Raw genomic sequence first — 13,405 nt, forward strand, 5'->3', positions numbered from 1 at the left:
TATATTGTTGTACACATGTGACATCATACACTGCAGTAGTCTTCTCATCCAGCGGTGACTGCACAAAAACTTCAAAAATTCATAACTTTGAACGGATTGTCCAATTTTCCTCAAACTTTCAATGATGTGTTCTACAAATATTGCTACATTCTCTCAATCCTTATGTTAATGAAGGTGACTGTCCCATGGAAGACCAGCTAGTGCAGCTGACTATTATATGGGATATCTAGCCAACTTGTCAGATGAAAAATGAAAACAAACAAACTGCTCCAGTGTGCATCAAGATATACACCAAATTGATAGCTCAGTCCTTTTCCTTTACCATATCTGTGCAGATTAGGATTAAAATAACTGGAAGGACGTCTTTTATCTGTGTGAGTAGCTCCTCTTCCAAACTCGCCCAAGCGTTTCCTGGTTACGTTACAATGAAGACGTATCAATGAACAGGAATTTCATAGATTCTGACCTGTGGGTGTCATTTCATCCTATGTGATGATAATTTCTAGCGTTACCTTCCAATCTAGGATGTACTAGACCTAGTACTTCCTTGGTTTGAAGAACGGATGATCCTAAAGGGCAAGAGGGCTGTATAGTGGACCTTAGATGGACACAAAGAGCGAACTCGTGATTAGCGTTACAGGGTGAATTTTACGACGACGCTCTCCGTCAAAAACAGAGTAAAACGTAACCAGTGGTCTTTATAAAATCTCCTTTTGTTCCATTACGTAACTTTGCCTTTTGTCAGCTGCAACCAAATTGCGGTCCCACTTCAATGGAGCCCTTGGGCACGCCCTAAGAATGCATTTGTTGCAAGAAGAAGTTTGAAAAAGGTACTACGTTTCACTGAGCAGCGCCTCGCACTGTGCAGTGTAGTAGTTCTTGCCCCATGTGTATCTGGGACAGGGTTTGGTCAGATCGCATTCCGACGATCTCCCAAATCTTCAGCTTCCATATTATCATCCTCCCGATGATAATGCCACCAGGGAGATATAATACTCTCATTGGCTGAGTTAGGATACCCTTATATGTTACCACAGAAACATACACAGCAAGGAGCACATTTCTTGATCTGAAGAGAGTCATTCCGTTTGATATCTGGGCGCGTCTGAGGGATTTTAAACCAATCATGACGTTTGCGAAGAAGGCGGCCGTGGCGATCGTATGCCTCCTGACTACTTTCATGGCTTCGATGACGTCGGCCGACACATCTTTTGGATTCCTTGTCGAACCAAGGGATACCACAGCTGTGCAGGTAAGATAGTAGAGATAGTACAGAAGGAGCTTGATGAAGTTGATTACTACAAATATAAAAGGTTTACAAAAAACAAACAAACAAACAGACAGACAAACCATGTTCATGATAACAAGACACATATGCATTTCTGTGCGCATATACCTACAATGTATATAGCTAGTTTCCTTTTTATCATCAACAACAATAAAGTATAAGATATGATAATATCGCTTGTTACTTACTTACATTTTGTACACTTGTTATACAGATCCGTGTTAACTTATGTACATTTTGTGACTGCATGTAGTTGTTATGATGTAGAATTGTGAATACTTCATGAGTAAAGTGGGTTGAAATTAATCGTTTTTATTATAATGCCCTTCCTGAAAACAAATCGACAATATCAACATAATTTATACTTACACTGCTCTCTCGTCGAAGAGTAAGTTTGGAGAAACAAGAGAGAAGAGGACCGAATGAGATTGATATCATGGTGTACAATCAAATGTATGACGTGGCAAGTTTTTTCATAAATTCGACTATACTTAGTATAAAGAAGTGTCTCAGAACCCAGGAGTGGGTATTTTCTATACCTATATTGTACCTACGTATACCTGATAGTAGATATCGGCTACTGACTTACCATGCATCTATGCAGTACCATATAACTATTGTTCTTTAGCATAAAAGAGATCCTTATGTAGCCCCCCCCCCCCCTCACACACACCGCACACACACACACTACTACACACACTATACAGACACTACCACTCTACTATACCTCTATACCCTTGTTAGCTTACTACCGGATGCACGCACATACCACATTGGGCAAGTGGTGGGGACCACAGAACTCTGGGGACAGTGTGCATCATTGCTGTTGTTGTTTTGGGTTTAATGGCAATCAGTCATAATTTTGACTATTTTTGCCAGACTATATAATCTCTATTTTTTCCTATGATTTAAATAAGTATCTATTTACAATTTCAAATTTTATCATAGTATATATATATTTTTTTCCAACCACATAAATTTTATAATTACACAAATTTATTGTTGCCCTCACTCAGTCAAAACGGCCACGTTGCCACCCTCAAGTCTATCTTATCAACCCAGTGTGCATCATTGCATTTTCCAACAAGGGTATATATAGGATAGGGTATAGAGTGGTATGACAAAGTAAAGGGAAGGGGAGCATCAAGAAGGAACTCCTGCCATCCATTAAAACCGGCTGGATCTAATCCTTGTAGAGGAAGTTCATAGTTACACATGTAAATGTTGAGTTCATTAACTGTTTGAGATTAACTTGAAAAATGTGCAATACCATCACAGTTTCTTCCCTCTTCAGCTATATTATGATAATCATTTTTTTGACTTTGTATTCTCATGATATGTATTATTGTTTGATTCACTCTTTCATTGTACTCATATAACGTATAACTTGATTATAACTTGAAATCTATGGACGCATCCTTGTACTATGTACAAATCCACGCAAAACTGCAGTTTAACATGGAAAACGGTTTTGTACAACTGAATGCCGCAAGATAATGTAAAGCCAAAAAATAATATATACACTTTAATAAATAAATGAAATAAATAAGATAAAGAGCCAGGTTCCTTTCTGTATATTTTATCATATTTCATGCGCACACAAATTTGCAACTTCCATATTGTACATGGGATTGTGTACCTGTATACTGTTCATTTTTGACAGGCTGAATGGCATTTGTGCGTAGCGTAGATTTCTGTTCACAAAACCTCGTCCTATTCGCGCAATTATTTTGAGACCAAGAATGGCACAGTTTTGGTTGTGATTGGGCTTCAGATTTCCAGCTTGCTTTGTGAGATACTAAGTAACATGTCATGAAATATGAAAGAGCGTGCAAGTTTAAGAAGAATTCAAGGTTCATTTTATGCAAATTGGTTTTGAAAAGGCTGAGATATCTAGAAACAAAGCGGTCTTGATAAAAAGGTGGGATTCATGTTTTATCAGGAACCACGTCACTTTACTTTGTTTTCGAATATCTCAGTTATTTCAAAACCAACTCTCAACAATAACCTTTGAATACCTCGTAGAAATCGTAATGTATGCTCTTTCATATTTCGTAAATGATTTCTAATTATCTCACTAAAGGTTAAAAACTGAACCCCCGATCCCAACAGAAAATGTACCATCCTTTCAAACAGGTAGGTGAATGGAGTTGCAATTGTCATTGTGAGCAATCATTTTAGGCCAAATGAAATTCCAATTGAAATTGAAAAAAAAAAGTGAAATTCCAAATTCTAAGTGAATTAAATCTTACAGATATGAGCTCAGTTATCGTGGTCCTACACACTATTCTTATCTTTATTTCTTTCACTCTTTAAATGCAAACAAAGGGAAACATCCAGACAGATTGATATAAATGAAAAATGAGCAATGAAAATAGGATTCCATCGGGTTTCGAACGCAAGACCTCCGGACTGCTAGACTACGAGAACCCTACTTTCTGTGCTAATTTGTCATTGATATCATATGTATTTTCATTCATAAATGCAGTACTCTGTTTTGTGGATACTACAATGTATAGCTCTTGTGTTTGCTGGCCGGTTACAGTCGGTTTATCTTCGCACGTTCGGAAATAGCCCGCATAATAGAGGATTTACTTGGATACTTGTGGTTTGTTGTTGTATTTTGAGGAGGATTTTTTTTTTTCTTGTCACCTTCGGATATTTTGTTGGTTTTTTTTTCATAAAAGACGAAGCGCCAGCACACTTAAAGGGAACCTACACTTTTGGTTGAGACCTAATTTCAGGTTTCTAACATTTTTAGGTGAGATAATGAGAAACCTCTTATGAAATATGAAAGAACATGTAATTCTATGAGGAATTCAACGTTTATTTGATGAAAACTGGTTTTGAAATGGCTGAGATATCCAAAAAAGAGCGACTCTAATAAAGTGTGGGAGCCACCCTTTATTACGATTGCTTTATTTCACTTTGTTTTTGGATGTTTCAGTTATTCCAAACTCGATATTCATCAAATAAACTTTGAATTCCTCTTAAAATGGTATGCTCTGTGCTATATCATAAGTGTTTTCTTGGTATCTCGCAAAAAATTAAAAGCCAAATTCTCATCTCCACCAATACTGTACCATCCCTTTAAAGCTACATGTATAAAAGTCAGGGGTAAACAGATTACTGCACGAGTACCCGTGATCAATAGGTGTTTTCCACAGAATGGGAAACTTGGTGCTCGCAACAACGTCCAGTTTCTATTGTTAAACCTTTCAACTACACTGCGGCTATTGTGCGTTGCTCGTTTATTTTGTACCTATTCACTTTATCAGCAACTTTAGTAAATGTTAACGATACACGTACGTTTACGCGGCTGATAAAATGATGTCCTCCAATTTCTTGGCACAGCCCACAGTGTACGGATAAAACCTCTTTCAGAGTTTCCTTATCGTACAGACGTGATAAAGATAGGCCTATTGTTTCGCTTGGCCATCCACTTCAAGTCGAAGCTTAATACAAAACTGATGCATTTCGGTATCAATGGCACAATTAGAATCACTCTTGTAAGCTACTGTTTTCTCTGTATTATCATTATTATCAATATCATCATTTTTCGACCAAGAAATATAAGTCGCAATATTGCACGCAGGAGCATGTACGGCATGGACGTGATCAAGTAAGACAAATCTTCATAAACACCCGAACATTTATTCCATGCAAGTACAATTCATCGTTACAGTGCAATTACATCACACTTAATATTTAAATTCATAACGGTAGGAAATTGCGCATTGCCGCAATTGCACTTATCACAATTGATACAACCATTTCCCATGGTATGTGAATATGTGAATATATAAACATGTAGGTATATAGATACATGTAAATATATATATTTGATATATATATATATATATATATATATATATATATATACATATATACATATATACATATATATCTTCTTCTTCTTCTTCCAGTCTGGTACAGTCCGCCTCTGGCGTATTATCGTACCTTGTGCTTGTCAAGTGCTGGGTGTACAGTGTGCAGGTAAAAAACCTCTACAAAAATTTCTATGTGCAGCTAAAAAACAAGATGAGAGCTCATCGGAGCTTTACAAGTTGCACCTCCTTCTTGAAGCTCTCCAAGGAGGTGCAGCTAATGGTGGAAGGTGGTAGGGAATTCCACAGACGAATAGCATCTGGATAGAACGTGGACTGAAACAAGTGAGTTCTGGCAAATGGAACTTGAAGCTTATGTGGGTTTCCGCGTGTTGACGGTCCTGCAACTGGTATGAAGTAGGTGACTGGAAGATCTACCAGACCATTAAGAATACTATACATCATGTGCACTCTTTGCTGTGCTCTCCTTTCTTGAAGAGTGCCCCACTGTAGTTTATTGAGCATGGCAGTAACACTACTTTCTCTGTGGTAGTCACCTAGGACGAAACGTGCACATCGGCGTTGCACCATCTCCAGTTTCCTGATGTTCTCTTGTGAGGATGGGTCCCAGACTGCCGAGGCATATTCCAACACAGGGCGAACTAGGGTCTTGTATAGTAATGCCTTTGTCTTTGGTGGGCAGGCTCTCACATTTCTCTGCAAGAAGCCCCGTACTGAGTTGGCTTTCTTGGTGGTGGCATTTACATGGTGATTCCATTTCATGTTGTTTTGGATGTTAACCCCCAAGTACTTTGCAGTTTCTGAGACTTGTAGACGCTCTCCATGAATGAAGTATGGAAAGGAGGTTCTGGATGATGCTCTTTTATTGGAGACATGCATGACCTGACACTTTTGCGGGTGAAGTTGCATTAGCCAGTCTGCCTCCCATTCTTGAATTGCCTCTAAATCCTTTTGCAAGCAATCCGCTTCCTCCTTACTTGCCACCTTCCTGTACAAGATGCAGTCGTCAGCAAATAATCTTACCGTTGACCCAGATGATATGCAATCGGGAAGATCATTGATGTACAGTAGGAAGAGGAGGGGTCCAATGACACTCCCTTGCGGGACGCCTGATGGCACAGAAGAGGTATGAGATGTGCATCCATCTAGCACTACCCTTTGTGATCGGCCAGTAAGGAATTCCTTAATCCAGTTGTGGATGTTACCTCGGATTCCATAGAACTGGATCTTGTGTAGGAGTCTTCCATGCGGGACCATGTCAAAAGCCTTCGAGAGATCTAACAGGATCACGTCTATCTGGTTCCTTGAATCAATGCCACTGGAGAGGTCATGAATGGTGAGAAGCAGCTGAGATGTGCAAGATCGCCTCTTCCGGAAACCATGTTGAGTTTCAGAAAGAATCTGGTGGCTGTCAAGGTGATCTAAAATACTGCTGCAGACAATGTGTTCCAAAGTTTTGCAGACAATAGAGGTAAGTGACACTGGACGGCAATTGACTGCTTTGCACCTCTCACCCTTTTTGAATATTGGAACGACATCAGCTTTCATCCAGTCCTCAGGAACGTCTCCCTGAGTTAGAGATGCCTGGAATAACAAACTCAAAACCGGTGTTATTTCCGAAGATAGCTCCTTCAGCAGTTGAGCAGGGAGTCTGTCTGGTCCAGTAGCCTCATGTATCTGGAGGGTAGAAAGTAGCTTGAAGACACCAGCTTGAGATATCTGAATGTTGTTCATGTCTGGAAATGGACTTGGTCCCTTGTCTTTCATGGTTGACAAATCCTCATCATTGTTGAACACAGATGTGAATTGTTGATTGAGAATGTTGGCCTTCTTGGTGCTATCTGAGTGTATCTTCCCTTGGATGTCTTTCAGAGAAGCTACTCCAGCGCTGTCATTCCTTTTACTATTGACAAAACTCCAAAATCTTTTGGGGTTTGCAGAGGAGTCAGGACTTATAATGTTACTGATGTACTCATTGTAAGCCTGTCTGCAAACAGCACGGGACGATTTCTTGATTTCCCGGTATTTACAGAAGTCCTGCTGTCTGCCAGTTGCTTTAGCACGATTGAAAGCCTTCTGTTTTCTTCTAGACAAACGTTTAACTGCTCTTGTAACCCAGGGCTGCCCAAATCGACCAGATGTTGTTTTTGCAGGTACATGGGTATCCAACATGTTCAGCAGGCTGGTCTTGAAAGAAATCCACATCTCATGTACCGAGCTCTGTTCACAATATTTGCTCAGGAAATCTTGCTGAAACTGTTGGCAGTCCCTTTTCATGTCAGAAAGATGGGCCTTTTTCCACAGGTATATCTTCCTCTTCAGTGGCTTGCATCGTTTTGCAGATACATCAGAATCAATGCTGACAATGTCATGATCTCCAAGTCCTGGTAGCAGAGTGCATTTGTTGATAAGCGACGGCCTGTTGGTTAGGAAGAGATCAAGTATGCTGTCCCCACGTGTTGGCGAGGAAACCATCTGCTGCATGTTGCAGTTCTCGATCATGTCCAGAAACCTGTTGTTGAGAGGAACTGGATTGCTGTGGCCACTGACACTCAGGTCTTCCCAATTGATGTCGGGCAGATTAAAGTCGCCCCCTATCCACAAGACAGCCTTCTTATTCTGGAGAGATAGTTCCTCGATCGTAGAGCATATGTTATCTAGATACTGTACATCACTGCCTGGTGGGCGATACACTGCACCCACTATTAGACTCATGCCTTTACCAAATGACAGTTTGATGTAGACCTGTTCACCTTCATCACATACTTTGATGATGTTATACACAAGGTCACGTCGTAGAGCAATCAGGACGCCACCATACCCATCCTGCCGATCTTTTCGAACAACATTGTAATTTGGAGGGAAGATCTCAGATGTGTAAACCGAGCTGTTCAGCCAAGTTTCGGTCCCAATGATGATACTGGGTTCAGTTGATTCAATCAGTACTGCTAATTCCTCCTTCTTGTTCCGTAAACTCTGGAAGTTCACATTGAGTATTTTCATGTTGCACAGCTGTTGACCTTGCTTGGGTGCCTGCTTCCTGCAGTGCATAGGGGAAGATGAATGCTGCGGAGAACCAAGACTAGTAGTAGCTGAAGAGGAAGAGGAAGTGCTGTTGCGTGTGTCACTCATGTCTGTCTTATCATTCAGCAGATCCAGTCCTTCAAAACTGTTACATGTATCGATATGTGTGTGCTCAAAAAGGCTACTGGAAAACTGTGGCAGGCCGCATTTGACACAATGCCAAGACACTTGTGACCCATGGAGGGCATCATACACCTGTGTTGACATGCCCATGCATTCTGCATGATACCATCCATCACAGTCATCACAGGCTACCCCGCGTTGCTTCCATGTAACTGCTCGAGAACAGATCTGGCAAGGATATTTGGGCATCCTTGGGCCAGGATTTAGTTCGACATCCGAGGCAATGGAAAGGATAAGGAAAGTAAGATACAGGAGGCTGTGTTTCTTACCATGTTCAGAAGCAGAAATAATGCATCCTCTTACTTTACAGCCTGGAGCACAAGCTGACAAGTGGAGACTTTCCTGGAGCCAACTGTTGGTGGCAGATGAAGGATGAGAAGTATGGTGTAGCTGTACCAGTCTTGCAGTGATGGAGTCCTGCTTCTCTCCTACACTATCACTAGTTTTAAGTATCACATGGTTGTAATGGATGTTGACAATTGTAGATGCCAAATAGAGCCAAAAGAGATAAACTACAAGGCCTGACATGATGATGTCCTGTAGTTTGAAGCTGTATACCAGTGGGACTATGTAGCTCTGGTGTAAGGTCTCATCCAACTCTCAGTCTCATGTCACACCATGGCAAAGTCAAATGAGATGGTAAATACCAACAACATCGAAATAAAATCACTTCAAATCACTTCAAATGAGCTAATCAAATGATACAAAACCTGAATCTCTTGTCCAACAAGGAGCTGCAGTATGTATCCATGCACCCGCACAAATAAAACACAAAGGCAGGATTAGCTGACTTCCCGCCAAAATCACAGGCTCAAAAGGGCAGTATCCAAATGTGTGGTAGCTGGCCTCTTGATTCAAACTGACGCGAGGGTGTATGTATGGGACCAGTGTTGAAGCTCTGCTTGCTAAAATCCATGCCCAGGTGAAAAATACAATCCTTGAAAATCTACAAGATCCTACTGAAATGATCCATAAAATACCATCCTTGTGTTTCTTCAAAAGCTATCCAACAAGGTATGAGGATTATATCCCTCAATATACTCCATAAAAATACAAAAAAGTGAGATTTATTCCACAAATACCAAAACCACTGCACACTCAGCACCGACGTCACTACGTGTTTCATATATATATATATATATATATATATATACATATATATGTATAGATAGATATAGATATATGAATATATAAACATATGAATATATAAATGTATGAATATGTAGATATATGAATATAATGTCTATAGATTTGTCCATCTACATTATATTCCTCTCTTGCAGGGCGAAACGGTAACCCTCTACTGCTCGCTAAACCGCCTGGCGGATACGTTTATGTGGGTTCGGGACACGGTGGTCATCAGCCAATCTCTGCAGATCGTCGCGAACAATCCCGGCTCACGGTATGATTAATGCTGTAATTATTGTCGTTACTTAATGAAAAAGAAAAGAAAATATCGGGTTATATCAGGGGTGCATTATTTGCCCCCAAAATCTGGCTTGTTATATGCTATACTCATGACTGACTTCAGTGAGGCATTTTTCACTGTTCCTATACAGTGTCCCAACAGATGATAATGTAGTCGAATAGGTATAGTGCACTCACAGGCACTAACGCCCCACACAATAAAATATGAAAAAGTATAGATAGACCGGATGTTGCACTGTGTTAGGATACTTATACACCAGCTAGAATCAAAGACGTTGGTGAATTAATCGGACTGCAACATGACACACTTCAAATGATTTCTTTTTAACATATTCATAAACAAAACAAATGCGTAGGTACATATACAGTATATAATACAAACAAAGAGCATCACAGGAATGAATCATCTTTAACCGTTTAAGACAAAAGAATAAGAAAGGAATATGGGAGGGGGACTTTGCAGTGTCTGGAAGTACATTTTGAATATAATCATACATTTAGAGAGAGAGAGAGAGAGAGAGAGAGAATGAGAGTCATTAAACAGCATTTTCATATCTGACGACACAATTTACAATTCCCTGATGTATAATCTAAAAGTTACTTTTGTCGTTTGTTTTTGTTTTTAATGGATCAGATACTCCATTTTTTACGACGGAACCTCGTACAATCTCATCATATCTGGCGTCGAACCGGACGATGTTGGTAACTATAAGTGCGTCGCCTTCTCTGACGGGACGGGAATCTTGTCTCGCTCCGCCGAACTGGAAGTTCACGCCGCCCCATCCGAAGAATACCCAACTATCACGAGTACGGTCACGGGTTTGATAGCGGTGGGCGAAACGATCGAGATCGTGTGCGAGCTCGATGGCGGATATCCTATTCCGGAGATCGAGTTGATCAAGGACGATGAGGTTCTGGTAGTTGCGTCTGGACGCCTCGTCTATGCGTGGGTTACAGACGAAAACGACGACGGGGCGGTGGTCGAGTGCCGCGCCAGGCATCCGCTGTGGACGGACACGAGGTCATCGTTCGTGGGGCCATTCCGCCTGGTCGTCGACCCCCCGCAGGTTCTCCTGGCGCCCTCATTCGAAGAGGTTGAAGCAGGATCGGTGACGTCATTTATCTGTAGTGCATCTTCGGCACCACGAGGCAGCTACCACTGGTTCATCAATGGCGTTGAACAGCACAGCGGCGAAGACATCGTCATTGATACCACGGCGTCGGCAAACATCCTCCGCATCCGAGGATCCAGACAAAATGCTGGCATCGTCCGATGCACAGTACGGGCAGCTAATGGCGAGGCAACAGCAGAGGCGACCTTGGTGGTTATTGTTCACGACGAGTCAAGTCGAGCCCCAACTTCGTCTGCAAGGCCCCCTGTGGAAACTACCACCTCGAGGGAAGTGGAGCCCACTGATGTGTCGACTACCAAGACGTCAACCAAAGGTGTCGTAACTACGCCGACTCTGTTACCAGAAGAAACAAATGCCCCGTCCACCACCACCCCAGCGCAAGTACAGAGGGAGACCGGAACCCCCACTACGCCATCGCCACCATTGAGGGAGACCAGTACGGCCACTACCCCGAGATCAAGTACCCACAGTCGACGGGAAACGACTCGACAAACCGGTTCAACAACAGCGACTGCAACTCAGCAGCAGCATGACACGTCTATGCCTGCGAGTGAGAGCGTCGCAACAGAAGTCGCCGAACGCGAGTCAACCGAGACGGCTACCGAGGTGGACGCCACTGAACCCCCGGTCCGCGGTGCCTCCTCCTTCAACACCATCTTCGTGGCATCCGTCAGCACCATCGCCACCCTGATCGGCATCATCTTCATCGTCGCCCTCGGAGCGTTCTGCGTCGTCACCGTACGAAGAGCCCGTCAACAAGACCAGGCAGGCAAGAAGGGAGCGGAAGGCGACGGTAACGTCTACTTCCGAAGTCGTTACGTCAGCGTCATGCGCTCCTGGCTTTTCCCGGTTCACCGCGACACGCAGAAGACACTAACCTCTTTCGAGAACCCGTCCCCTGACGAGTCCCCGTACAATACCATCAACAGCAGGCGTTAGTATCTCTGCTCCAAATCCTGCCTAGGTTGTAGTTGATTCACATCATATACAATGTATGTAAACGTGTGCTTGTTCACCTCATGATAAACTACGTTATCCTTATTAAACGATACCATTTTCTAGAAGCAGTGATAAATATGAATGGTTACAGTTGCCATGACGATAATGGTCTTTATGTCATGATGCAAAAGAGGTGAAAGGGGATTACCCCTAGCTACCAAGTTATTGGCGCTCGCTAGCGTGTGTAATCGTCCCTACGTATATTCTACCCATCTTTTTTTAAATAGTATGATAGTAGTTTTTTTTTTTAAATACAATTAATACCTGAAGTATTCTCGCAGTACCAAGTAAAATAAGGGTATGAAGGTAGACTGTATAACATTATTTATGTCAATCTACAAACATGCATGCCCACTGTGTAATGGAAAAAGTAGACTTTCCCCACAGAAAACTTTGACCGACAACACATTTTAAGAGTTAAAGAGAGCAGATCTGTAAGTATAACATCAATTAGGAAATCAATAAAATAAGATCTATATGTCCTCATTTCATTTATAACAAAGAAGACACATGACTTTAATGCCCCGTTTAACTCCCGAGTGATGATGGGGTGATAAGAAAATTGACGAAAGAAGAAGTCAGGATACCTTCTCTCTTGAATTAGATCATGCATGGTAAGGAAACGGAAAATCACATTTGGAGCATTCCAAAACATATGCTGTGATGTCATTGACTGAAATATGGAAAGCTGTCGCTTAGCAACCGAGCCGATTAAAAGCTGGCTGAACTTCCTGTTATGGTGTGTGATTGTAAATAACTGCTACAGTATTGCTCTGCAATTCTCTTATCTTTTTTATTATCACGTTCGTTCGTTCGTTTTCTTCCTACAACCAGTCTATATTTGCGACCTACAAAAAAATAAATAAATAAATAAAAAACGGACACACTTTTTTTTATATTTGCTTTTAATGGTTGAGAGAGATTAAAATAATTGTTTGCTTAACATACATTATACATGAATCTGGCGGGTTATTTCAAAATGGAGTTATTTATAAGAGATTGGAGATTTTGATGCATAACATCACTATTCAGCTATTAGTAATGACCTCCATACCGAGTATACCCATATATGTGTGTATATATATATATGTATATATATATATATATATATATATGTGTGTGTGTGTGTGCATATATATATATATATATATATATATATATGCAAATATATATATGTTTTATATATATATATGTAAATATACACATATGTTTATGTGTGTGTTTGTATGTATGCGTGTATATGTATGTATGTATAATCGTGACAAGTTATGACAAGGGATGTCGCAGGATGCCAGCTGGATTAGTTGTAAGCTTTCGAAGCTTCTAAGCTTTATAAACCTGTCTGTTGTTTGGGTTGTGTTGTGGCTTCAACAATCCAGCTGTCATCATGCGACAACCCTTGTCATTCATCGTTTATCACAATTGTATTACGCTCCCAATAGGTGAAGAAAATGTACTGTGTATATTTATCAGCACTATACCACTATTTTTTTATCACATAC

General features: G+C 41.1%; 1 protein-coding gene across 1 annotated transcript; it reads left to right on the top strand.

The window, feature by feature from the left end:
- The first annotated feature begins 1,126 nt into the window (after positions 1–1,126).
- On the top strand, positions 1,127–11,859 carry LOC140242960 (immunoglobulin superfamily DCC subclass member 4-like). Its single transcript, XM_072322704.1, has 4 exons — positions 1,127–1,252; positions 9,627–9,745; positions 10,406–11,134; positions 11,171–11,859. Exons 1-4 carry the CDS (start codon positions 1,127–1,129, stop codon positions 11,841–11,843), a joined length of 1,647 nt encoding a protein of 548 aa, XP_072178805.1. The 3' UTR covers positions 11,844–11,859.
- Positions 11,860–13,405: the final 1,546 nt, after the last annotated feature.

This window comes from Diadema setosum, chromosome 19 (genome assembly GCF_964275005.1).
Source record: "Diadema setosum chromosome 19, eeDiaSeto1, whole genome shotgun sequence".
Classification (NCBI taxonomy): domain Eukaryota; kingdom Metazoa; phylum Echinodermata; class Echinoidea; order Diadematoida; family Diadematidae; genus Diadema; species Diadema setosum.

What these genes read in the sequence shown, in the direction of transcription:
- LOC140242960 (XM_072322704.1), top strand. Translation starts at nt 1,127, where the DNA reads ATGACGTTTGCGAAGAAGGCGGCCGTGGCGATCGTATGCCTCCTGACT. An exon ending in GGGATACCACAGCTGTGCAG is followed by an intron (nt 1,253 to 9,626) that starts GTAAGATAGTAG and finishes CCTCTCTTGCAG; the next exon opens with GGCGAAACGGTAACCCTCTA. An exon ending in TCAAGTCGAGCCCCAACTTC is followed by an intron (nt 11,135 to 11,170) that starts GTCTGCAAGGCC and finishes TACCACCTCGAG; the next exon opens with GGAAGTGGAGCCCACTGATG.